Source organism: Setaria viridis, chromosome 6 (assembly GCF_005286985.2).
Source record: "Setaria viridis chromosome 6, Setaria_viridis_v4.0, whole genome shotgun sequence".
Classification (NCBI taxonomy): Eukaryota; Viridiplantae; Streptophyta; class Magnoliopsida; order Poales; family Poaceae; genus Setaria; species Setaria viridis.
This window is the reverse complement of record NC_048268.2, coordinates 21846268-21873516: the sequence shown is the minus strand read 5'-3', so window position 1 is coordinate 21873516 and position 27249 is coordinate 21846268. Positions and strand designations below refer to the sequence as shown.

The 27249-nt window shown below is 49.2% G+C and overlaps 3 protein-coding genes across 3 annotated transcripts; 2 read left to right on the top strand and 1 right to left on the bottom strand.

The window, feature by feature from the left end:
* The first annotated feature begins 1284 nt into the window (after positions 1-1284).
* LOC140223208 (uncharacterized) lies at positions 1285-3769 on the top strand. Its single transcript, XM_072294748.1, has 3 exons — positions 1285-1490; positions 1594-2056; positions 2138-3769. The coding sequence occupies exons 1-3, from the start codon at positions 1285-1287 to the stop codon at positions 3767-3769; spliced, it is 2301 nt and encodes a 766-aa protein (XP_072150849.1).
* A 1798-nt stretch (positions 3770-5567) lies between these two features.
* LOC117862059 (BTB/POZ and MATH domain-containing protein 4) lies at positions 5568-6594 on the top strand. Its single transcript, XM_034745573.2, has one exon. It carries the CDS (start codon positions 5758-5760, stop codon positions 6403-6405), a length of 648 nt encoding a protein of 215 aa, XP_034601464.1. The 5' UTR covers positions 5568-5757; the 3' UTR covers positions 6406-6594.
* A 1499-nt stretch (positions 6595-8093) lies between these two features.
* Positions 8094-9595, bottom strand: LOC117860431 (uncharacterized). Its single transcript, XM_034743720.2, has one exon. It carries the CDS (start codon positions 9180-9182, stop codon positions 8247-8249), a length of 936 nt encoding a protein of 311 aa, XP_034599611.1. The 5' UTR covers positions 9183-9595; the 3' UTR covers positions 8094-8246.
* Positions 9596-27249: the final 17654 nt, after the last annotated feature.

Here is a 27249-nt window from a genome sequence, read left to right as displayed (position 1 = left end):
GTGGTGTATCCCCTTTTCTCCTAGATCGAAATTAAACCGAGACTAAAGGGGGTGGAATCTAAAGTCAGTTATCTAGTAGTGTGAATTTTCAATATGAAGTCTGTTGAATGCGACATTTGCTTATAAGGTGTTCCTTACAGCAATTCAGTGCATTCAAAGTTGTTCATGAACTTGCATCATGTTAGTAAGTCGGTCCAGCATTATCCAAGTGTCAAGTGTGTAGGCAATAAAATGCTATGACCATTGATCTTCTTGTTTAATGGGTCTTTGACGGAACACACGTTAGCGATAAGCCAGCAAAATAAGATTTGATGGTCGGTCAGTTATGAGGAAAATTTAGTAGGCACTCGTCATATCTGTCGAATATCCCATCGAAACTAACTTTTCGAGAATATGCCACTTTGAGTAACTATCCAGGACTAACCGGTTGCAGATGCACCCACTATTGTGCAGACTGTTTTGCGTTTTGGCCCCTGCATTTTCTTCAAATTGTGACCGCGGTCCAACAGTCTTTCCATCAGTGGGTGCATCTGGTGCATCCGCGATGCATCCGACGATGACATCCATCGGGTGCACGGGAGCACCAGATGCACCCGGAACACGTGATCTGTTCTCGTTCCAACAAAACTTGCTACTTGCAATACAAAAGTTCAAATGCTCCATGGTCTTGTATTCATTACAAAACGAGAAAATTGCAATTTTAGGACTCCAAACAACGCGCTTCGCTGTTTTAGGACTCCTATCGTCGACTTCGCTAAAATAACCCTTGAAACGTTGGCACTTCGTTATACATGACATTTGCTCATTTAAAACACTTTTCCTAAATGAAATACATGTATTTTGGCATTAGAGGACCATATTGCCCTCGGCTCTTTTTTCCTGGACGTGGCCTGCCCTGCCCTGTTTCTGTCAGGTCTCTGCCCTGTTTCTGTCAGGTCTTTTTTCCTGGACGTGGCCTGTTGTTCTGTTTCTATTTCTATCGCAAGAACAGATCACGCGCCGCCGTTCGTCACCCCACCCTCGCGACGGGAGATCGCGACTCGCCGCCGTTCGTCAGCCCGCCTATCCCTCGTGATGGGAGATCGCGACGCGCCGCCGTTGGTCGCCTCGGACGTCGCCGTTCCTCGCCCCGGACGCATGTGTTCTTCGTCCCGGATGCCGCCGTTCGTTGCACCGAAGGTCCTGGCATCCGCCATGGATGGAGAACCGCCGCCTGGGGTCATGACCACGGCACTGGGTGCCGTAGCCGCGGCAGCGGCTGCCCTACCTGCGCCGCCTGGGGCCATGGCCGTAGCGCCGGGTGCCGTAGCCGCGGCGGCGGATGCCCTGGCCGCGCCGCCTGGGGGCATGGCCATGGCGCCGGGTGCCCTAGCTGCGGCAGCGACTCCCCATCCCGCGCCGCCAGGGGCCATGATAGGGACGCCTAGTGCCCTGGTCACTGCTCCTCATTCGGCAATAGAGTGCAACATTCCTGTTCTTGAAGTGCAAAGGTATCGGCTGCACTATATTTCTGTTTTTTTTAACCACGGTAGTAGTAGACAGTAGTAAAACATGAATTCATTGTTTTTGGCCCCAAGTGGAAAATATGAAAAGAATTGATTGGGATAACATACAAATAGTGGAGACACATGATGACGAAGGTCGTATTGCACTTATGAGTGAGTCGCAGATTTGTGAGCTTTTAGGTTTGACAGAGGAGGACACAACAAATATACCTGCACAAGGCTTTGATTGCCCAATGGATGAGCAGGAGCATGATGATGAGCTTGGGAAAAATAATGATGGTGCTGCCATTCCTACTAGTGATGAGATACCGGGTGAGATGGTCATTTCATATGACAAGAACAACCCATCAATGGATTTAGGAACAGTGTACCCAACAATGGAGGAGTTCAAGTTGGCAGTGCGGCAATTTGCAATCAATAAGGAGTTTGATTTAGGAACTGAGAAGTCATGTAAGACGAGATATAGGGCTTTTTGCAAGTCCGGTGTTGAAGATTGCCCTTGCCCTTGGAGGATAAATGGCACCAAACATAAAGGCCAAAGCACTGTGGAGGTGAATAATTTTTTTTCTTTCATTAATTCTTCTTTTTATGTAAATTAATATGAATCTCATTGCTTTTTTTTTGTTTTGCAGGTAGCCGTCTTAGTCGATAAGCATACATGTGTATCTAGCATGAGGCAGATAACTACAACTCCATGTCTGAAGTGGGTAGCTAGCAAGGCTGTGAGTATCCTTAGAGATGATCCAAATATTGGTGCTAAGGAATTGCAAAAGAAGTTGCAGACAGATCACAAGGGTCAAATTGCATATGACACTGTATGGCGGGGTAAAGAAAGAGCTCTTGAAGAGGTTTATGGCAAATGGGAAGAGAGTTTTGAGCTCTTGTTTAGGTGGAAGGCCGAGGTAATGAAGCGGTGTCCCGGGAGTGTCGTTGAGATTGAGGTACTTCAGGTGGATGGTCAAGTATATTTCCACCATTTTTTCTGTGCGCTTAAACCATGCATTGATGGTTTCTTGGAAGGTTGTAGGCCTCATTTGAGCATAGATGCTACAACACTTAATGGAAGGTGGAATGGTCAATTGGCGGCAGCTACAGCAGTTGATGGTCACAATTGGATGTATCCACTCGCTTATGGCTTCATAGCTTCGGAAACAACAGACAACTGGACTTGGTTCATGGAACAATTAAAGAAGGCTATATGTGACCATTCACTCCTTGCTATTTGTTCTGATGCTTGTAAGGGCTTGGAGAATGCAGTGAAGAAAGTATTCCCAAATGCAGAGCAAAGAGAATGCTTTTATCATCTTGTCAAAAAAATTTCGAATAGATATAGAGGGTTTGGCCAGATATATCCTGCGGCAAGGGCTTACAGAGAAGACATATTCTATGAAAATATAGCATCAATGATGAAGGAATCATCAGAAGCAGTGAAATGGTTACAGACCAATCATAAGCTATTATGGTATAGGTGTGGTTTCAATCCAGAAATAAAGTGTGACTACATAACTAGTAATGTTGCTGAGTCATTTAATAACTGGATTAGAGACCATAAAGACTTGCCTGTTGCTGACCTAGCTGATAAGATTAGAGAAATGATCATGGTAAAGTGGAACAAGAGAAGAAATATTGCATACAGGCTACCTGAAGGCAGGATACTTCCAGCTATTATGCATCAGCTAAAGGCAAATACTAGAGGCTTAGGACATTTAAAAATTGTACCATGTTCTAATTGGAGTGCAGAGGTGTGGGAACATAGCAGCAGAGTAGAGAGGCATATTGTTAAGTTACACCAAAGGACTTGTACATGTCTTGAATGGCAGCACACTGGTAAGCCATGTCAACATGTATTGGCTTATGTAACCCGCCAACGGGGAGTTGACCTTGAACAGTTTGTGCATGAGTACTACTCGGTCAATAGATTTAGGGCTGCTTATGGAAGAGGGATTGAGCCGATGGCAGACAAAACACAGTGGCCACAGGTTGACCTACCATTTTTAGTTGGTGCACCTCTTGCTAAATTACCTGTTGGAAGACGAAGGAAACTAAGAAGGAAGGGATGGATGGAAGGTGGCCACAAGAAGAAAGGTGGTGAATTTACCAACAAGGGTGAAGGTGAGAAGGGATGTGACAACGATACTGCTCTAACAAATGGAAAGGGAAAGAAGATGATCAGAGGACCTATGACTTGCAAAAAATGCGGACAAAAAGGTCACAGGCAAGCTAGTGCTAAGTGCCCACTAAATGGGACAGCAAAAAAGAGGTGAGAACTGATTTTCTTTATCAAGAAACTTAAATGAAAATGTTAATATAAATTTATTTGATTACTTGTAGGAAGCGTAGGCAACCTAGGAAGAATGTTACAAAAGCTGCGCCAGAAGAACCTAGCACCCCACGGAGGCCGACTAGAGAAGAAATCCTACGGGATAGTCCAGGAAGGGTAACAAGAAGGTAAGGAATATTAACACATTTACTGTACATTAATTTTTTTTACATATAATTGTCATATAGTATTTATGTGCAGCAAGCTTGCGATGTTATTAGGAGAGGGCACATCTTCACAAACCGACACTACTAGTCCCGTAAGGATGCCTACCGCGACAGCACCAAAAAAGATGACTCCAAAGAGAAAGCTACACATTGGATAAATTATTTTAGTTGTGATGAGATGTAAACTCATGCTTTATTTCATATTATTTGGATCTCGTTTGGAACTAAATTATGATCTTCTGAGATGAACTTGTTTATGCTAGAATCATGGTTTTATGAGATGAGCTCGTTTGTGCTAATTCATGGTTTTATAATTATGTATGGATCATCTTTGATAATTTATATTACATATTAAACTGTACATGGCGGCCAGCTAGCTCAAGCGACGACCAGCCATGGCCAGGCGGCGGCCAGCCAGCCTAGGCGCGGCGACGACCAGCCATGGCCAGGCTGGCTGCCCAGGCGTGGGCAGCCAGCCAGGCCAGGCAAGCGGCCAGCAGCACCATCCGATGAACGGCGGCGCGTGATCTGTTCTTGCGATAGAAATAGAAACAGAACAACAGGCCACGTCCAGGAAAAAAGACCTAACAGAAACAGGGCAGGGCAGGCCACGTCCAGGAAAAAAGAGCTGAGGGCAATATGGTCCTCTAATGCCAAAATACATGTATTTCATTTAGGAAAAGTGTTTTAAATGAGCAAATGTCATGTATAACGAAGTGCCAACATTTCGAGGGTCATTTTAGCGAAGTCGATGATAGGAGTCCTAAAATAGCGAAGCGCGTTGTTTGGAGTCCTAAAATTGCAATTTTCTCTTACAAAACCTGCAATATAAAGACTCAAGAACTCGAGATAATGACTCAATTTTCTCGTGAAATCTAAAGTCCATCCAACAATCTGTACCAAAACATATGGATCTATAAATGCCCCGCATGATTTTGGTGCCGCTAGTTCGAGTTATGGTGGATGTGAACTACTGGAGGAGGTCTAAGTTAGTTAGAACTAGAAACATGTTAGGTTTGTGATCTAAGAATAAGATTATCGAAGTATACCAAGATAGCTTCCCAAACTCATCTAGATTGTGGCCAAGAAGAACAGTACAGCACTGCAATCTTATTTTGCATGTCTCTTGGAATCTTGCTCCAGCTCTTAACAGTCTAATAACTTACCAAAAATAACTCTTTAAGTACCTATGACACGTACCTTAATGTGAAATTTTTTGCCACAACTAGACTGAGGTCAGAATCAAAGATCTATACCTAAAACTTATCTATGAGATTTTGGCAAGCTGGTTTTACATGTAGCAGCGCAAGGTTAAAATATTGCAAATACTCCCGTATATTCATGAGAGAGAGAGAGAGAGAGAGAGAGAGAGAGAGAGAGAGAGTAAATGGATCCTGCCTGAATCGAGACGAGATGACACAAAAAATATATATATGCCCCTCCTGCCGCAGGGCCCAATGGGCTGTATAACTGTGTTAGCCCATGTTACTCCTGTGTGCTTTTGGTTGGCTATATATAGTAGGTCGGGCCGTTGGAAGATGCGCCGTGTTGTTACCGATTCCATCGAGCGATAATTTCTGCGTCCGTTGAGATCCCGTGCATGCAGCAACGGCACCACCAACAACTCTCGAATGTGCATCTCATTATATAAACCTCGAGATGAGAGGCATTTTCATCCATCACTTTTCATCTTTCTCTTTCCCTGCTTAACCTTCTGATCTTCTTTATCCGATCGATCATCCCGCCTGCCACAGCCAGTGGAGCCATGTCGCCCACGGCAGCGGAGGTCACCGTGTCCGCCGCCGCCGCCACGACGGTCGCCACCAAGTGCCACATGTTCAAGATCGAGGGCTACAAAAGGATCAAGACCATGTACGCCAACGGCCGGAGCATCGACTCATGCGGCTTTGAGGCGGCAGGCCGCAAGTGGAGGATCCAGTTCTTCCCCAACGGGGATCGCTTGGTGAACGCCGGCTTCGTCTCGATCATCCTCAAGCTCGAAGACGACGCGACCGCCGCCGCCGGGAAGGATAATAAAGATATCCTGGTCGAGTACCGGTTCTCCTTTGTGTGTCACCGCGACAAGCCGGTGCGCCGGACACACGGCGAGACCTACACCGCCACCTTCAACAAGGCCCGAAAGGCCTTCGGCTGCGGCCAGTTCCTCAGCCGGGATTACCTGGAGAAGTCGGAGTTCCTCAGGGATGACTGCCTCGCCGTCCGGTGTGACATGGCCGTCCTCGACAACCCCGTCAACGTCAAGGAGCAGGCCGCGCAGGCGCATGACTTGGAGAGGCTGGGAGTGACCTGCGACTGCAAGGACGACATGTGCAAGAGCTATCACCTCAGGGGCACCACATCCTCCTTTCGGGAGGCACTCGTGAAGCTCTTCTTGGGGTGTTTCCACGTCTGAATGGTTTCTACAAGACGTCCCGGTAGACATCGTATTTTGTGTCTCAAGAACTGTTATCTCGAATGTTTTTCACTAGGCAAGTGTTTCCAATTTTGTTTGAGATCGATCACTAAGTGTGCTACATTATTTATGTAAACATTAGAACTTCCTGACGATCAACAATTAATAAAGTGGTGTATTGTCGTCAAAGATATGAGCTCTTTTCGACGCCCTTGTTTGAATATGAAAGACATTTCAAGAAATATACATAGTTCCCACGATTGCTGATCTCTAGTGATTATTAAGAACATACTCAAAGGCGGACACATATCAACATTCAAACTTTACAATCTTTGACTAATAATTTGACTATTAATTTTTTATTTTTATAATGTAAAGTTTTTATGGTTGGATTCGTAATCAAATATACTCTACAATGATTACAAATTTATAACCACTAACAATATAATATAAGATAAATGAATGGTCAAAGTGTTATTTGGAAGATCGTACCAAGTCATACTATACCTTATAAACATAGATGGATGGAGTAATAGAGAAGGAATGTACGCATTTCAAGAAATGTATTTTATTGGACATATTATCAACAGTCCATTTGTATATGTAGAGACCAAATTACTTTAATCTTAGTTGTACCTCTATCAGAGTTTGTCTGCCACTAATGATGAAATAAGTCCAGGTATACCATAAGTGAACTAAGTGATAAATGTTGGACTCTGGAAAGTGTCTGCTATGTCCCTATTTTTGAAGTAAAGTAGAACTAAGAGAAATTGCATACTACTAAATAGAAACTTAGCGAAATTGTCAACTAAATCGGAGAACGAATTTTGAGCAAATTCCTTGTATGGCAGGATTAAAAATTTCACGCAGCAACATTGTAGAATATCGGTTTTAGCAGTTGCAGATCAGGAATTAGACCAAGGAGTCAATGCAACCACCGATGGAGGAGGAGTTAGTTTTGAAGCAGGAAAGGCTACGAGGGAGGGGGCGCTTCTGGGTGGAGAAAGGAAAGGCTACCATGTAAGCATGCCAAGTGGTCACATACATCGTAGTTAGGAATATTTTCATTTTAGGTGACAAATTAAAAAAGATTAGGGACTTCAACTACATTCTACATGTTCCGGGGATCTGGATGACACCGGTTTAAAATTACCAGTGCGCTTTACTCAATTTAAAAATACGAACACGAACTTTATAAGGATACTATACGAACACGAACTTTATAAGGCTACTATTTGATTCACGAGAGATGCTATTTATTTGTCGACAGAATTCTTGACAAAAATCCGTCAGATTTGCAAAGCTCCAGCCAAAAAAAAAGAGTTCCATATGGAGAAATAAAATGATCTTGAAAATTAGGAGTGACAGGTCTTCTAGCAAAAATCTATTGCATTTGCAATGTTCCAGTTTAACGGAAAAATATTCTTGCAGTAAACTAAAATGTTCCAAGTAGACTAATAAAACATTCCAATTTGACTTCATTTTTTATCAGAGGGATAAATCTAAATTGATTGACCGTATGGTCAGAAAATAGACATATTTCCCCATGAAATTGGTCAACACATAAACAAATAGTGCCTCGATTCATTTCACACCAGGGCTGCTGGCCTGCTAGGCATCAACAAGCAGCAGGAAACCAAGCATGTAGCAATTTTTTTTAATTAATCTCTTATTGTAGACTACAAAAATGTACAGTTAATCTGTGCTATATATGTACATACATAAGTGTCTTCACAAAATAATAACCCTGTTACAACTTGTCTACAAATCCCTTCTAGTAATTCTGACTCGTGAACATGTACGGAGCTACCTCGCCTGATATGCCACAGCAATTGCCTTTGTCATCTGGCGAGGTCACGCGCATCCTCGCTGGCGGTCGCCACCGCCGGCAGCTGGTCGTCAAGGACAAGCGCATCGTGAACTGGCAGCATGACAAGGATGATGAGCGTGGCCTCGGCGGCTACCGCCACCGCGAGGAATCCAACGAGGCCGATCGTCGGCGACGTGTACTGGTGGATGTCCCACACGGAGGTCAGCCCGAGCGCCAGCACCTGCACGGGCAGCGGCGCGACGGCGAACGTGACGAGCGCGTACGCCCTCGCACGCAGCCGCCTGTTGATAGCGACGGCGGCCACGTCCCAGCACGCGGTGGCGAGCAGGGGCACGTAGATCGCGACGAGCGCGAGGAGCAGCGTGGCGGCGTACGTCGGGTACGCGCAGTGCCCAGCGCTGTCCGCGGCGTGCGCGAGCTGGCCTGGGTACGCCAGGACGGCGGCCGGCGTGGCGAGCACGAGGACGTGCGCGGTGAGGAACGGCAGGCAGGCGAGCGGCACGGCGACGGCGGACGTCGCCGGCAGCCGCGCGCCGCCGACGGACGCGCGCAGAAGCAGGAGCACGGAGGCGAGCATCCCGGGCTCGGCGATGCCGTGCGCCACGAGGGGGTATGCGAGGCACGGCATGGCGTGGCGGCGCGGCGGGAGCATGGCGGCCCGCCCGAAGAACGGGAGGCGGAGCGCCTCGGCAACGGCAAGGAGCCCCGCGAAGAAGGCGAGCAGCAGGCGGGGGCCACGGAGCGACGAGCCCAGGTCGAGGACGCGGCGCAGGCGGCCCTGCCGCGCGCGCGCGTCGAAGGAGACGAGCACGAACGACGCCGCGACGGCGAGCGCCGCGACGAACGCGGCGGCGGCGGCGGCCACGAAGTCGGCGCCGCCAGCGACGGGCGGCGGCGTGATCTTCCCGGCCACGAGGGCCTCCTCGACCGGGACGCTGGCCTGCATTGCTTCCCGGCCGCCGCTTGGGATCGGTTCCGGGCACCGCCGGCAGCCGTGGAGCACGGCGGCAGGGCGCGCGCGATCTTGCAGCTCCCACGACGGCGGCACGGTTTCATATCAAGCCGGATTGGGATGGGACGTTGTTGGCCTCTTCATGCACGCAGCAAGACGGCGACGAGACGCAAATCTAAAAAGGCAGCAGATCCCATTGCTTCCATCTGTCTTCGCTGTCTAATAATCTTGCTCATCATCAGCACGTATAAACACGGAGCAGATCCTTTAATTGCGTAAACGGCAAAGCCAGGAGATCATGTCATGATTCACAGAGGAGAGGCTGCATTGCATGGCATGGGAAACAAGGATCTTTTCTTAATTAAGCGTTGCCAGTCAATGATGTTAGTGCTGGATTACGGTTTGGAGACAGCCGTCCTAAAATAACATAGCTTTGCTGTTGGAGGCATCCAACGTGTGACCCCGCGTTTTTATCATGGAAAGTGCATGTCAGGCATCTTTTCTGGGCGTGGCCGCTCTTTTTTTTTGCAGTCTGTTTTGTTTCCCTAGTACAAGCAAGGTAAGGTTTCTCCCCGTATGTCGTGGTGATTTTACAAAAAAGTCCCTCAACTTTCATGGAATCAACCCGCAGTCCAAATTCTGAAGAGATGGAGTTTCGGGTGAAAAAAGGAGGGAAGGGAGGGGGTTAAAAATGAAAAAGCTTCTCCCCGGCCTCAGCCCCGGCTGCCCACGCTGCTCGCCCGCGGCCGAGGCGGCTCGACACAGCCGAGGCCGAGGCGGCGTGGGCGCAGCCAAATCAAACCTATCACCACCGAATCGGAGCTCGCCTCGGCCGAATCGAGCCTTGGCGCCACCGAATCAGGCCCCGCTGCCACTGAATTGGAGCTCCCCGCAATCAAATCGAGCGTCGCTGCCACTGAATCATGCCTCGCAACAAAAGAATCACTCACCTCCTCCAGTCGCCCCCGCCCACCATAGCCGTGCCGCCCCTACCCTCCACGGTCTGGTTGCCTGTACTTAAACCTAAATAAGTTGTTAGTCGCTAAGCAAAAGAGGTAAAATGTCCTTTTGACCCTAAAAAGCTCTTTTTGGAGTTAAATTTAAAACTTGAGTTTTTATATACAAACTTAAATCTTTTGCCCAAATAAGAGTTGTAAAACTTTTAACTTCAAACAACTTTTGTTAAAGACAATTTGGCTAATTCGGAGAGGGAGAAGGTCAAAATCAAGAATCAAAACACGAGTATTATAAAACCCTGCAAACAACCTAAGTCCTGGAATTCATGTTTTTCTTTGACTTGGCAAACTGTTGTCTCACAGATTCATATCTAACCTCAAGTCAGACATTTAATAAAAGTGGTAGTCCCTTGAGTGTGTTCCAAGTTTGTTACACTGACCCAAGTCTAAATCGTAATCGAACCTGCTCAAAATTTTGGTCAAAGTTGGGTAAATAGTCAACTCAGCCCTCTGGGCGTTCCAGCTCTAAGGCTGGAAAACCGTCCAGAGTGCGCCTCTTGGCGAAAGTGTTCCTCCAAATCCTTTCAAAATCTGAGCAAATACTTTTAATAAAGTTGAACTACAACCACAGTACTACAAGTTTGCTTAAGGGGTTTTCGAATGTTTAGTTTGGAAATCGTGAGGAGTGCCCCCCAAGTCGATAGTGTGCGCTGCCCGACCTTGCCTCGAAGCTAGCGCGCCCGGGCATGTTCACCTGCGCGTTGCCCACCGCGTGGCTGCCGTCCACCGGCAGCTCACTGGTGCCCTATTCCTGATGGGGGAGCGACAGGACGGGAGCCTCGACGCCCAATCCGCGCCCACGACAAGACGGGGCGAGCACCGTGCTGGCCAATCGCCGCCGAGCACATCCTTCGCCCCTGCTGCGCATCCACGCCCGCCAACCAGAGCTTTGCCCGCTCGTCGGAAAAGCCGCCATGCCGCCGTCGTCCAATGCCTTCGCCTGCTCGCCCAACCAGCGCCCGCGTCTTCCTTCCACTCGCACGCCACGCCATCGCGGGACACCAACCGAGCCGCCATCCCCGATCCGGCGCTTGACGCGACCAGACACACGCTCGACCTCGCCAATCCTCCCGCTCGGCAAAAACCGCGCTTGCCTGGCGCTATCTCCTTTGCCCAATGCCCGGAGGATCTTGTCCCCGGAGCTCTGCTTCTCCGGCCAATGGAGGCGCCGACCAATCGCCGCCACGACAGAGCACTTGCTTCTTCCTCGATCTTATCCTTTCGCCCGCTCGAGCTCGTTTCCTTCCTCCGCGCACTTCCGCGCATCTATAAAAAGGAACCAAAGCCTCTTACCGGAGTCCCCTTCGCCATCACCACCTTTGCCGCTCTACCTGCTCTGTTCTTCTCCACCGCACTCGGCGCCGCCTGATCTCTCGGTGGAGCTCCCCTTTCCACCCGACCTCGCACTTGGCCGACACCACCAACAGCTTCACCATCCTCTCACACAGTTCTAGAGCTTGCTTGTTGTCCACGAGAAGCACCACCGCCGCCGGAGCACTGCCAAACCTCGCCGCCGCCTGAAGCTTACCGCCTTCCGCCGTTCCGCTTCGGCTTGTTTCTTCCCAACCCCAAACCTCGTCTGTAGGACCGGAGGTGAGCTGCTGACCCCTGTCTGCCTCGCCCGACCCTGTCCGTCTCGCCTGACCCTGTCCGCCTCGCTCGACCCTGTCCGCCTCGCCCGAGGGCTCGTTGTGTCTTTTTTCTTTTGACCGAGGGTATCTGTGTAAATTCCGAGGACTTCTCTGTTTAAATTTGAGGATCTTGGCACAGCTGGTATCAGAGCTTGAAGCATGGTACGGAGAACAACAGACCTTAAAACCACCTTTTCTGAATAAAAATTGCAAGAAACTACTTTAAAAATTCGTAAGCTCGTTAAGGATGAGTTTAGTACGAGAAGCCCTAGGGTAATTTTGGGGTCATTTAAGGTGGCTAGTAACTATTGGTTATTTACTGACTTCCAGCACTTTTTGCCACGTTTATCATACGTGTGCGGAGTTCCGTATTGCGAGTATGCGAAGGGTGATAGGAATTCTATTCCAACGAGCCTATCATCTCGGTTGTTTTCGCCCACGTCTATTATACGTGCGCAGGTTCCGTATGTTAACTTATGCGAAGGATGATATGGTTTGATTCCAACGAGCCTATCGTCACGGTTGTTCGCCCACGTCTATTATACATGTGCAACATTCCGCATCACGAGAATGCGAAGGGTTATATGGTTCTATTCAAAGGAACCTATTTCCACGGTTGTTGCGCTGTCCATGCAGCGTTAAACGCATGGGTGCCGTTTCTATAGTGAACGGTAATGATTGTGGATGCTTTCGTGAGTGCTGGCATGGAAGGTTCAAGATGTGGTGTGTTTTTCTGCAGGTACACTAACCACGTTTACATACGAAACGATGCTTAGCAACTCGACTAGTTATTATAGTGAGAGTCGAATGGTTGCCTTGCCACCGGCACTAACTATGTAAGTCCAAAGCTTTTTGGTGATTATTTTGGTTGTGAGGACGACTAGGATGTGCATGCATTGGAAAATAAAAATTACAACCTAAGGAAATAAAACCGAGCTCATGTATGTCATAAAAGCAATACACCGTGATAAGGATTTTCTAGCTAATCCTTTTTCCGCCATGCAAGTCTTGATAAAGGTCTTTCAGGTTGTTCCATGCAATAACTCTAGAAACTTTATATAATAAAGTTGTGTTAAAGATCCTAAATAACTTGCTGTAAAATTTTCATGAAAAGCTACTCTCTAGGTTGGAAGTTATGATCAGCTTTGTAACCCCCTGTTTGGTTGTTAACCCTGAGTGTACACCAGTTGGAGTGTTACTGTTTTGATCCCCCCCCCCCCACAACTTTATCTGCCAGGAGTCCTTTAATCTAAGTTGCTCAGAGCTTAGTAAAGAACTTGGTGGTAAAGTTTCAGCTTCATTAGGACTCTGGTTTTGAAGTTATGCTCAGTTTACTTCAGCTCGGTTTGAAAAATTCCAGCATGTACCACCTAATAGAAATCTGAGCTTATCACCCTGTTAGGTTCTGTTTTAGCTCTACCTTTGAATACCAAACTTGTTGCACACTACCTAAAGAACATGCTGGTAAAGTTTGAGGAATGTTGGACAAATGCTTGCTGAGTTATGAGTTTTTCTCTAACTGTCAGAAATCTATTTTGATTTCCAAGTGTTGATTCCGTTCCTCACTTGTCCTTTGGTTACAGATGGCTCACCCCGTGTACGTTGTGGTTGGTGTGGATGGCACCACCCACTCGAGTGCCTCCACTACGAGAGTTTTCCGGCCATACTGTGGGACACTTTGCGCTCGTTTGGGTACCCGTCACCGCCTGTTTATGCGGGACGCGCGTACCAGGACCACGGGATTCCTCGGAGCTGCGTGCACGTGAAGGTGCCCCTACCCCTGGACCAGCCCCAGTGGCCACTGTTGGAGGTGGTGGCTGAGGGACACACCTTGCAGGACACGTGGGAGTTTGCAGCTTTAAAGGCACTGACACAGTTTTGCAGGGCGCACCCCCTGGAGATTGTGTTAGACCCGATTGGGTTATTCCCTGCCAGGGATAGGAGAGATCCGGATTGGTTGGACCGCATGGAGCACATGGACTTGTTGGGTGTTATGGACCCACAGCGTACGATCTTCGTTTCAGCCCGTTGCATGAATGTGTTCTACCGGATGATTGAGATGCAGAGCAGGGCGATAACCACTGTGATTGGGATGGCCATGACCAACCAGGTTGCCCTCACCACCGTGCAAAATGGCATGGTGGACTTGTCTCTTGAGTTGGTACAGAAGGATGTTCAGATAGCAGATATGCAAAACCATATTTTTGATTTAGAGGAGGAGATAGTAGAGATGGAGCATGACATGGAGATGTTGGCTGACCAGTTCTATGACGTGAACATGGAGCTGGCGAACGCCAACGAGCACCTACAGGAGCACCACGCTGGGCTCAATGCTATCCACGCCTTAGAGGTGCAGCTGGATGAGCCCATGGCTCAGGAGGAGGAGGAGCCTGAGGAGATAGAGGGCTTTTCAAGTATGGAATTCAAGGAGACCGCTCCGCAGCCTCAAGTTGGCGACGCACACTCTCCTGCACTTAGCCTTGTCTCCGTAGGCAACCTGGATGACTTTTAGATGTATCGACTTATTGGGAGCAGTTTCTTTTGTTGTACTCCTCAGCAACCTATATTTTGGCCAGTGATGTAATAGGTTAGCTTGAGTGGAGTATTAGGGTGTTGGAAAAACTGATTCCATGTATGGTTTTGCCAAGGCTACCGACCAGTAGCAATGTCTGAAAATATGTGGCAGAATTTAAGTAGCTGTTTCTCCTCAGTTTTACCCCTATCTCCACTCCTTTTTTATCCAAGGTTTGAATACCAAAGCTGTGCGGAAACATGTGTTCTAACTGCTCGTAAAATTTCAGCTCCTTTGGATCTGTCAAACTAACGTTAGAAACAAAACACCGCAGCTCAGCTTGCTGAAAATCAGCCCAAAACCGCAGCGTGCTAAATTGGCTAAACCCCCCTCCCCTTCCTTTTCAGTCAACAAGCATAACATGAAGTGGATATGTACAACGAGTCCTAACTCTCGAATAAGGATGAGAACCTTGTATACTTCAAAGGAGAGACATGCACCTTCTCAATAAAAGATATGATTGTTGTGTTTGCACTATCAGCAAGATTAGCATTTAAAGATTCAGCACATAATTTCCCTTATGATTAGAAAGCTTTTGGGATTATGTGACTAATGGAATGATGACTCTTGCAGATGGTGCACCGCACCTGTTCTGGCTCTATTCCCAGTGGCAGTGAGCAGAGGCAGGTGCCTCCACCGCCTCCGCCTCCGCCCACACTAGAGGCGATCTTGGCCGCTCAAACTGAGCTGCTGAGACACATTGCCTAGGGGCAGCAGCAGCAGCCCCAGGGAGGAAGAGCTCATTAGCAACGTCATGTTGCTCGTTATGAGGGCTTTCTGGGAACATAGCCTCCTCTGTTCCACAAGACGGAGGACCCGCTCGATGCCGACACCTGGATTGGTGCCATCGAATCCAAGTTCTCCCTCCTCACCGCCCATTGCCCGGATGAGAACAAGGCTAGGTTCACCGCGCAGCAACTGCATGGTTTTGCCCTCCTATGGTGGGATCACTACCACGCCATGCAGCCGGCCGACCACGTCGTCAGCTGGGAGGAGTTCAAGACGGCGTTCAGGGGCCATCATATCCCTGAGGGTCTCCTGGAGCGTAAGCTTAATGAATTCCTAGCTCTCACCCAGGGAGGCCGCAATGTCCTGCAATATGTGTAGGCTTTCAATGACCTGTGTCGCTACGCAGGCTATCATACAGATTTCGACGAGAAGAAGAGGGACCGCTTCCGTAGAGGCTTGAGTCTGGAGCTCAAGGAAAGGCTGAATCCCATCAAGGTGGATTCCTTCAATGAACTGGTGAACCTAGCAATTTCCCAGGAAGATTGCATGAAGGCCCTCAAGGCCGACCTGAAGCGGAAGGCTGCAATGCTGGCACTCAGCCCACCTGCACAAAGATACAGGATGGTTCCCCCACAGGCGCCTCGCAGGCCCGCACAGCCTGGGAGATGGGTTGCTCGACCCCCACCGTAGGCAACACTTCGTTTACCTGGATTCCAGCCACAAGGGCCCTGTCCTGCTCTTCCAATGCCGTCGTGCCCTGCTAATGGAAACCGTTGTTTCACCTGCGGGAATACGGGGCATTTTGCCAAGGACTGCCCCCGCAACAAGAATCAATGGCCTGGTCAGAGCAATGCACTGGACCACAAGGGGAAGAAGCCTAGGGTTCAGGTTCGACAAGGTAGGCTGAACTTCACCACCCTTGCCGAACTTCCAGAAGGCGCACTAGTGATGACGGGTACCTTTTCTATCTATAACCAACCTGTCCTTATTCTGTTTGATTTGGGAGCATCCCATAGTTTCATTGGGACTAGAACCAGTGCTAAGTGTGGGTTAGGTTTCTGTCGCACAAAAGGTGCATATATAATCTCTACCCCGGGTGGGAAAGTAACCTCACACCAATTGAGCCGCAATGTGCCTATCAAGTTGGGGAGAACCCTTTTTAAGGAAAACCTCCTTATCCTTGGGATAGAGGGGATAGATATTATCTTGGGTATGGATTGGATGACTCGGCAATGAGTGGCACTGGACATCCCTGCCAGAGCAGTCCATATAAATTCACCCATATATGGTAGCTCAATCATACACTTACCCCACCGTGAGTGCAAAAATTCTTGTGCCTATCCCATAACTGAAGCCCGATTGGAGGAATTCCAGTGGTGTGTGAGTACCCCGATGTGTTTCCAGATGATTTGTCGGGTATGCCGCCTGATAGAGATATCGAGTTTGCTATTGAGTTGCAACCAGGCACCGCACCAATTGCAAAGAGACCGTACCAGATGCCACCCGCAGAGTTAGCAGAAATGAAAACTCAGTTGCGTGAGTTGTTGGAAAAAGGTTTCATTCGCCCAAGTACATTACCTTGGGGTTGTCCAGCTTTGTTTGTGAAAAAGAAAGATGAGAGTCTGCGTATGTGTGTGGACTACCGACCCCTCAATGCGGTGATGATAAAGAATAAGTACCCATTGCCCCGCATTGATGTTCTGTTCGATCATTTAGCTGGAGCTAGAGTGTTTTCCAAGATTGATCTTCGTTTCGGCTATCATCAAATCAAGATCCGACCGTGTGATGTTCCAAAAACTGCCTTCTCTACATGGTATAGACTCTACGAGTACCTAGTCAAGTCATTTGGGCTTACTAATGCACCGGCTTATTTCATGTATCTCATGAATTCGATGTTCATGCCTGAACTTGACAAATGCGTCGTGGTATTCATCGATGATATCCTAGTGTACTCGAAGAATGAGGAAGAACATGCAGAGCACCTTCATACTGTGCTCCAACGCTTAAGAGATCACCAACTCTATGCCAAGTTCTCCAAGTGTGACTTCTGGCTGGATAGTGTTAAATTCTTGGGGCACACTAAATCCAGCGACGGCATAGCAGTAGACCCAAGCAAAGTTCAAGAAGTAATGGACTGGAAGCCGCTCACTTCAGTTCATCAAATTCAAAGTTTTCTCAGTTTAGCAGGCTACTACCGTCGATTCATCCCCGACTTCTCGAAAATAGCTAAGCCAATGACTGAACTGCTAAAGAAAGGAGTTAAGTTTGTGTGGAGCGACAAATGTGAAGAAGCTTTCCATACCTTGAGACAATTGCTGACTTCTGCACCGGTTTTAGCTCAGCCAGACACCATTAGGACGTTCGATGTTTATTGCGATGCCTCTGGCACTAAACTTGGGTGTGTTCTTATGCAAGACAACCGAGTCATTGCCTATGCCTCACGAGCGCTATGGCCACATGAGCTAAATTATCCTACCCATGATCTTGAGTTAGCCGCAGTCGTTCATGCTCTAAAAATATGGAGACATTATCTCATGGGGACTCGTTGCAATATCTATACAGATCACAAGAATCTCAAGTATATCTTCGCTCAAGCAAACCTCAACATGCGTCAGAGAAGATTGTTAGAATTGATCAAGGACTATGACTTAGAAGTGCATTATAACCCAGGCAAAGCCAATGTAGTTGCAGATGCTCTCAGCCGCAAAAGCCATTGTAACTGCTTGTGCGCAACCAACTATGCTGAAACCTTATGTCATGAGATGGCCAAGCTTAAATTGGAAATTGTTCCCCATGGCACCTTAAGTCATATTTCTCTTGAGCCTACACTGGATGACCAGATTGTTTTAGCACAATTGGAGGATAAAGAGATAAAACTTATTAAGAAGAAGCTCACATAGAAAGATGTGGGATATAAGCACTTCCGACAGGACTGGAAGGGAGTTGTACATTATGAAGCCCGACTGGTTGTTCTGAATGATCCTGATCTTAAGAAACAGATTATGGATGAAGCCCACCTTTCCAAGTTTTCAATTCACCCTGGTAGTACCAAGATGTACCACGATCTCCGACAAAATTTCTGGTGGAGTAGGATGAAACCAGATATTGCACGATATGTTTCAGAATGTGATACGTGTCAACGAGTTAAAGCAAGCCACTTGAAGGTAGCAGGCACCTTGCAACCACTACCTATTGCCTCGTGGAAGTGGGAGGACATAAGCATGGACTTCATAGTCGGATTACCCAATACCTCTCGCAAGCATGATTCCATATGGGTCATAGTGGACCGACTTACCAAAATAGCGCATTTCCTTCCGGTACACACTACCCACACTATACAGAAATATGCAGAGTTGTATCTTGACCAAATTGTTTCCTTGCATGGTGTGCCTAAAACGATCATCTCTGATCGAGGTAGTCAGTTTGTAGCACACTTTTTGGAACAATTGCAGTCTTCACTTGGCACTAAGCTAATTCGTAGCTCCACATACCACCCTCAAACCAATGGACAAACTGAAAGAGTCAACTAGATATTGGAAGATATGCTAGGCGCTTGTGTCATTCATTATGACAAGAATTGGGATAAATGTTTGCCATTAGCAGAATTCTCATACAACAATAGCTACCAAGCCAGCTTGAAAATGGGACCTTTCGAAGCTTTGTATGGACGTAGATGCCGAACCCCGCTAAGTTGGTCACAACCAGGAGAGCGGACGATATATGGACCCGACTTGGTAAGGGAGACCGAAGAAAAAGTGAGAGTTATCCGAGAAAATCTTAAGGTCGCCCAGTCCCGACAAAAGAGCTGTTCTGATCAGAGGAGAAGGCCTATCAAATTTGAGGTTGGAGATTTTGTATACCTTCGAGTATCACCGACCAAGGGCCTACAGCGATTTGGAGTGAAAGGAAAGTTGGCTCCACGCTATATTGGTCCATATGAGATTGTAGAAATTTGTGGACCTGTAGCGTACCGAGTTAAACTCCCGGAGAAGATTGCTGCGATACACGATGTTTTCCATGTTTCGCAACTCAAGAAGTGTGTTCGAGTTCCGACCGAAATTCTTGCACCGGAAGAATTGGAAATCGAACCCGATTTATCATACAAGGAATATCCTGTCAAGATCCTTGATCGGAAAGAAAGACATACTCGAAGACAAATGGTAAAAATGTACAAAATTCAATGGAGTAACCATACGGAAGATGAAGCAACGTGGGAAACAGAAGAGTATCTCAACGCTAACTTCCGCGGTTTTCTTTTCGATCAGGGAGGTGCGTTGCACCAGCCACCCTAGTTCCTTTCTGCACTTGAATCTCGAGACAAGACTCCCTTAAGGAGGGTAGGCTGTAACAACTCTGCCTTAATTAGGTGTACTTAAACCCAAACAAGTTGTTAGTCGCTAAGCAAAAGAGGTAACATGTCCTTTTGACCCTAAAAAGCTCTTTTCGGAGTTAAATTTAAAACTTGAGTTTTTATATACAAACTTAAATCTTTTGCCCAAATAAGAGTTGTAAAACTTTTAATTTCAAACAACTTTTGTTAAAGACACTTTGGCTAATTCGGAGAGGGAGAAGGTCAAAAACAAGAATCAAAACAGGAGTATTATAAAACCCTACAAACAACCTATGTCCTGGAATTCAAGTTTTTCTTCGACTTGGCAACCTGTTGTCTCACAGATTCATATCTAACCTCAAGTCAGACCTTTAATAAAAGTGGTAGTCCCTTGAGTGTGTTCCAAGTTTGTTACACTGACCCAGGTCTAAATCGTAATCGAACCTGCTCAAAATTTTGGTCAAAGTTGGGTAAATAGTCAACTCAGCCCTCTGGGCGTTCCAGCTCTAAGTCTGGAAAACCGTCCAGAATGCACCTCTTGGCGAAGGTGTTCCTCCAAATCCTTTCAAAATCTGAGCAAATACTATTAATAAAGTTGAACTACAACCACAGTACTACAAGTTTGCTTAAGGGGTTTTCAAATGTTTAGTTTGAAAATCGTGAGGAGTGGCCCCCCAAAGTCGATAGTGTGCGCTGCTCGATCTTGCCTCGACGCCAGCGCACCCGGGCATAATCGCCCGCGCGTTGCCCGCCGCGTGGCCGCCGTCCACTGGCAGCTCACCGGCGCCCTATTCCCGGCGGGGGAGCGACAAGATGGGAGCCTCGACGCCCAACCCGCGCCCACGACAAGACAGGGTGAGCGTCGTGCTCGCCAATCGTCGGCCTAGCACATCCTTCGCCCCTGTCGCGCATCCACGCCCGCCAACCAGAGCTTTGCCCACTCGCCGGAAAAGCCGCCACGCCACCATCATCCCACGCCTTCGCCCGCTTGCCCAACAAGCGCCCGCTTCTTCCTTCCCCTCGTACGCCATGCCATCGTAGGACACCAGCCGAGCCGCCACCCCCAATCTGGCGCTTGACGCGACCAAACACATGCTCGACCTCGCCAATCCTCCCTACTGGCAAAAACCGCGCTTGCCTGACGCTATCTCCCTTGCCCAATGCCCGGAGGATCTTGTCCCCGGAGCTCCGCTTCTCCGGCCAATAGAGGCGCTGACCAATCGCCACCGCGACAGAGCACTTCCTTCTTCCTCGATCTTATCCTCTCGCCCGCTCGAGCTTGTTTCCTTCCTCCGCGCACTTCCGCACATCTATAAAAAGGTACCAAAGCCTCTTACCGGAGTCCCCTTCGCCACCACCGCCTTTTGCCGCTCTACCTGCTCTGTTCTTCTCCACCGCACTCGCCGCCGCCTGAGCTCTCGGTGGAGCTCCCCTTTCCGCCTGACCCCACGCTTGGCCGACACCACCAACCGCTTCACCATCCTCTCGAACAGCTCTAGAGCTTGCTTGTTGTCCATGAGAAGCATCACCGCCACCGGAGCACCGCTGAACCTCGCCGCCGCCCGAAGCTGGTAGCCTTCCGCCGTTCCGCTTCGGCTTGTTTCTTCCCGACCCCAAGACCCCTGTCCGCCTCGCCCGACCCTATCCGCCTCACCCGAAGGCTCGGTTGTGTCTTTTTCTTTTGACTGAGGGTATCTGTGTAAATTTCGAGGACTTCTCTGTGTTAAATTTGAGGATCCCGATACAGTTATTCCCTAAGTTTAAAGGTCAGATTGTAAGTTTTCCCCGACCCGACACTGTTAACTCGTTTTGAATTGACAGGAACTTTGAAGTTACATCTCATATCGAGGAAAAATCAGAAAAATACCAAATTACTTTTGTTGGAATCCTTGTTATGTCTAGTTTCTTACAAAAATAAGTTTGCTCATGTTACTATTGTAAATAATATCTTATGGTTTTACCCCTTGTTTAGGCCTTTTAAATCATAGTAAATACAAGAAAAGTGCTAAATAGTTAAATCCAACTCTATGGTGAATGTGGTCTATAGGCAACTTCCTTTCTACCCTAATCAATGCCGTGCATCGATCGTGTTCGTGTCTAGTTGAAACTAAATTTCTGCATGTGCATGTCGTGTAGAAGCTAATCTCACCGACGGAACCTACGAGTTCCACCCTGCACCGGAGGAAGAACCTGCTGCGGAACTTCATCACTTAGAGGGCGAGCCCGAGCTAGATCAAGACCCCGAGGAATCGCTAACCTGTCCTGAAGGCAGGCCCCGGTGCACGCTTCCCTATTTTTAAACTATGCAATATGTTGATGCTTATGATTGTGCATTTACATTTATAGGAGTTGAATGGCACCTTATATGCATGAACTTAGCACCCTTTTGATCTGAACACTAGCATGATAAGTCGCGTAGATGCAATGCTTAATAGGGCACGGTAAAAGTCGAGTGATTTCCTGTCACTCATGAATTATAGGAGTTGTTTGTTTACTTATGTTACAACCATAAGGACGACGGGCGGGGCAGGGCCTTGTGAACTATTTTGGTGGTTGGTGGATTGTCCCGTCTATCTAAATGAAAATGGACTAAGGTCGAAACGTGTCGGCGTTTGTGATCAAGTGTTTCCAAGTACTAATCTCATATCTAGTATGGGATAGGGAAGCCTAGTACCTGATTGAACTGGGGTGTGGCTTATACTCCTGCTGTCCCTGGAACGAGGTTCCCATGGTGCATCATGTGGGTGCAAGTGTGGTCACAGTGCAGCAAGAGGCCAGGACTGTGGAGCATTGCATGCCAAGGGAAGTTTGGCCCTGACACGTGCCTGGGGATCGATGGGGATGGCTGACAAATGAAGCGACCCTTCATGGTGCGTGGATGTCGTGAGATTAGGTTCGCCATGCATGGTTAATAGATTTGAATCGATTCGTCTGCCTCTCATAGTTTGAGACTGCTTGATCGCTATTCTGCACTGAGTAAAGATGGAACATGATGATGATATTAATCTTGATGCTTGTTCTTTAATTGTTTGGAAAACTATGCTTGCTTAGTATAAGTTGCTAATCTAGACTGGTTAAAGAACGTAGAACTTGAGATAAAATATTGAAAGTAAGGACCGACTATAGGCGCTTTTGGCAAAGCAAACCCAAAGCCAAAAAGCCTTACATGTCTAGGTTTTGGTGGCAGTAGTTATAACCTGTCGGGTCAGTCTTGCTGAGTATTAGTTGCTCAGCCTTGTTGTGGCTTAACTTTTCAGATGGTGTTAATAGTTTGGCTGCTGGCACTACTTGGCCTACCCAGCTCCCTCCGGGCTGGACAGTCGAGTGGGATCCCTCCTCGGACGGCGAGAGCAGGGATTATTGATGTCATGATCAGCTTCATCATGATATCGTGTAACGACGTTTAGCTTCCGCTTGTTTGCTTTGTCTTGTTGAACCTTGCAAACTTGTTTGAATTTCGGAAACTCTGGTGTAATAAATGTTGAACTATGTTAATGTGATGGGAATGTTGTAACCTCTGTGCTACTCACCTTCGTGTGAGCAATGCTTCTCGATCCTGTGTAAGTGGTTTATCAGGTGAAATCCGACGGATGACCGAGTTGACTTGCTTAAAGTGCATGATCGCATGTCAGGCGATTTAAGTGCATTTTAGCGAAGTTAATTTGGGCGGTTCCGCCACAGCTGGTATCAGAGCTTGAAGCATGGTACGGAAAATAACAGACCTTAAAACCACCTTTTCTGAATAAAAATTGCAAGAAACTACATTAAAAATTTGTAAGCTCGTTAAGGATGAGTTTAGTACGAGAAGCTCGTCTTACCAGCCGAGAGAGTTCCGCCTCGCCCGACCCCCAGGAGAGAGGGGTCGACGACCCCTCGCAGCAGGTCTCCGCCTCCCTCGACCCCAGGCGCAAGGGGTCGGACACGCCCGACCCCTCGTCGCAAGGCTCCGTCTCGCCCGACCCCGGGCGCTAAGGGTCGAACGTATCCGGACCCACAGGATAGAGCTTTGCCTCGCCCAAGGACGTGTGTGGACCAGCAGACGAGGGCGCTGATCTTGTGGGCCCCCACTGATCTCACCATAAATGCAACCGATGGAACGCCCATGTCCAGAATACGACTCTGACACACGGAGAGGCACCCTCGACGTGACCCACCAGGGTTTTCGGGCGGCGCACTACTGCCATGACTGCACAGGGCTACAGCTGCACCGTCCTAACCCTCCCCTGTGACATTCGTCATAGGGCATTCATCGCCCATGATGCCTAACAAAGGAGGATGCGCCGCACGGTTTCCTGCTCGGCCTGGCGGCAGGGGCGTGTCAGCCGCGCCTCCCGGTCAGCACGCGTGGCTACAGTGGTCGCCCGTCATCCGCGACATGCACGGCTACGGTGGCCAGTCATCATCATCAACTCGCACAGCTACAGTGGTTGATCGCCACACACGTCTCGCGTGCTCGGCTACAGTGGCTGACCGCTGGGTCATCGATGGGATCCAACGGCAACCACCCCTCCTCAGTGGCCATGCTAACAAGATGCAGAAATAAGAAGGGAAGGCGGCAACCCCGGTGGCTCGGCCCATCTCCCTATGCTTTACCTTCCTTGCTTCCCTTTTTTACTCCCCTTTACTCCTGGCTCGACTGTAACTCCTGTGTCCTCCTTACGCTATAAAAGGAGGACCAGGGGGCCCGAGAAAGGGATGGCTCTGGAGGGAACCGAATGACCCCCAAATCACAACCCTTCCACACGAGCATCAGTACACACCCACAGAGACTTGGGACCAACTTCCCTCTCTCACCCGTTTGTAACCCCTACTACAAACTTGGCACGAGTAACACGAGCAGCCTCCCACACTGGACGTAGGGCTATTCCTGCCCAAACCAGTATAAATCCCGTGTCCTCTCGTGCAACCATATGAGCCTTACGTGCATAGAAAACAAATTTACTTGCTGGAGTCTTAACCCATGATTCTTGACACCGATAGTTGGCACGCCAGGTAGAGGGCCTTTGCGCGTACGACGATCATCACCGACTTCGGATGGCCTACCACGACATCGGCTTTGCTCCTGGCTCCCACATCCGCTTTGGGAGCCCGGACTTCCTCGCCACGGGAGAGGGAATCAAGCTGATTCCTCTCCTCATCCTGCCCGCTCACCCCGTCACCTCCGGCTCCACCGCCGGAATGGTGGTGAGCGGCAGGGTGCGCACCACGGGGTCTCCTTTGGAGGAGCAGCCCTTTGGCCTACGCAACACCATGACAACTTACGGTCACCTCCTAGCACGATCCATGATCATGCCACCCGCGAACAACGAGTTCATGGGCGTAATGGAAACGGCCTCCGACACTGGTTCCAACAACAGGAGCCACCACCCCTCGCGTGAGTGATTCATGGCCGACGTGCACTCCGCGTGGTCCAACGACGGAAGCGGCGAAGGGAGGCAGCGCACTCCCCCACCACGCACCGCAGCTACAGCCGGAGCCCTCACCAGGGTCTTGGAGCAGCCTTGGCTGCCGGAGGCGTGCGCGGTGCCCAATCAGGAGATCGAGCACCCCTGCAATAAAGGCGGGGCACGTCAACGGGCACGCGACGTCCAGTGGCGCATCTGTGAGGATGAGGGTCATCCTCAACTCTTCACACATGCCAGCCAGAACATCGCTGCCGCAGCGGCCCTACTCCGATGACTCCCCGAGCCAGCGATACCCGAGGAGCGATAGGCCCACCAAGAGGTGTGCAACCTGCTTAAGTGCACCGCAATCCAGCAAGCGGAGAGCTCCGCGTCCCGACGACGCGGGCACAATGCCAGCAGGGCAGCGCCCACCGCGCCTCCCGAAAGGTGTGGGGAGTCTGTCCACCAGCCTCCCCCCGGGGGAATCGGGCCGCGCCCGCTCGCAAACCCCACCGCCTGTAGGTGGTAGAGCCCCATCGGTCCACCAGTGCGTTGGTCTCGTCCGCGACGCCCGTGACACCTTGGACGCACGGAGGTGCTCCTTCATGGACAGGGAGGACGGACCTGACCGTGGCTACCACGTACACCGTGGTGGCCACTACGACAGAGAAGAAGACCAGAGCCCAAGCTCCGACCCAGTGGGGCCTAGGGCCTTCTCCGCACTCATCCTGAACACACCGTCCCTAGCACGTTTTAGGCAGCCCACCAATGTGGCCAAGTACTCCGAGGAGACAAACCCTGGGCTTTAGCTCAGTGACTACCGGCTTGCCTGTCAGCCCGGTGGGGCGGATGATGACCTGTTCATCGTCCGACACCTCCATGTGTTCTTAACCGACTCAACGCAAGCCTGGTTGGAATACCTTCCATCAGGTCGGATCCGGAACTGGAACGACCTAAAGGAAATCTTTATAGGAAACTTCCAGGGCACGTACATGCGTCCCAGAAACTCTTGGGACCTCTGGAGCTGCCGCCAGGGGTCGGATGAGTCCCTCCGAGGCTACATCCGGCGCTTCTCCAGGAAGCGCACCGAGCTCTCCAACATCGCCGATGCTGACATCATCGGAGCCTTCTTGGCGAGAACCTCCTGCAGGCCCCTGATCCACGAGCTGGAACACAGGAGCCCACGGACCACCGAGGAGCTCCTCAACATCGCCACTAGCTTCGCCTCGGGCGAAGAGGCCGTCGGGGCGATCTTTGATCGCTCTAAAGTTAAGGAAAAACGAGAGGAGGACGCCGACGAGGGCACCTCCAACTGCCAGCAGAGGAAGAAGAACAAGCAACGGCGCGAGGCTCCCCTCGTGCCTGTTGCCGAGCGCAAACGGGAACAGCCACCTCCCGAGGGCACCCCTGGCTTCTTCGACAAGTTGCTTTGAGGGACCGTGCTCAAACCACGAGTTCCCTGTCAAGCCTACCTACAGGGATTGCAACCTCATGAAGATGTACTTTGTAGGCAATCCGGTGAAGGGCGACCAGAGACGGAAGCCCGAAGAAGAGAGGAAGGACGTTGGAGAGAAGAAGACGGCTTCCCCAACGTGGATGGCTGCTTCATGATCTTCGGCATGCTAGCGGCCTACGACTCCAAGCACCGCCGAAAACTGGAATGCTGCGAGGTCTACGCGGCCGACCCCACTACCCCGGCCTTCCTCGACTGGTCAAGGTCCACCATAACCTTTGACCAGTCCGACCACCCGGAGCGTGTCCTGCAGCTAGATTGCATAATACTTTTGGTTAGTTGGGCTCGTCGAGATCAGGAACTTAAAGGTAAACGTAGACACACGATTTAGACAAGTTTGGGCCGCTAGATTGCATAATACCCTACGTCCTTTGTGTTGGTTGGATTGAATTGCTTTGGAGGGGGTCCTTGCCTCGCCTTATATTGCTGGGGGTAGGGTTAGAGGTCGGTTGGTTACAAGAATATATGTAAAAATCTATGTAAAAATCTTGCTACATGTTACCATGTCATAAGGGTTTATTAGGTGTGGTATGTGCAGCATGTCTTTCCCTTAAGCAAATTTCTCTCAGGTGCCCTAACCTTTTTCCCTATTTTGTTCATCAGATTGTCACTCGGCAGCAGTGAACTTGCAGCTCAAAGCTCAACCTCGATTTTATTCGTGCGCAGCTCCATTAAGTAGTTGTAGTAGCTCCAATCTTTTCTTTGACATTGTATGCTGATATTTTTTATACTGCGTGAATGTTTTTGGATTCAAACATGGGTGAAAATGCCTTTCACTAGTAGAGAACTGACCTTACATCCTACCCCTTTTATCCCGGTTAACATTGGGCCCGTGACTAAAGTGGCTTTAGTCCCGGGTCAAAAATGAGGTACCAAAAGGACACCG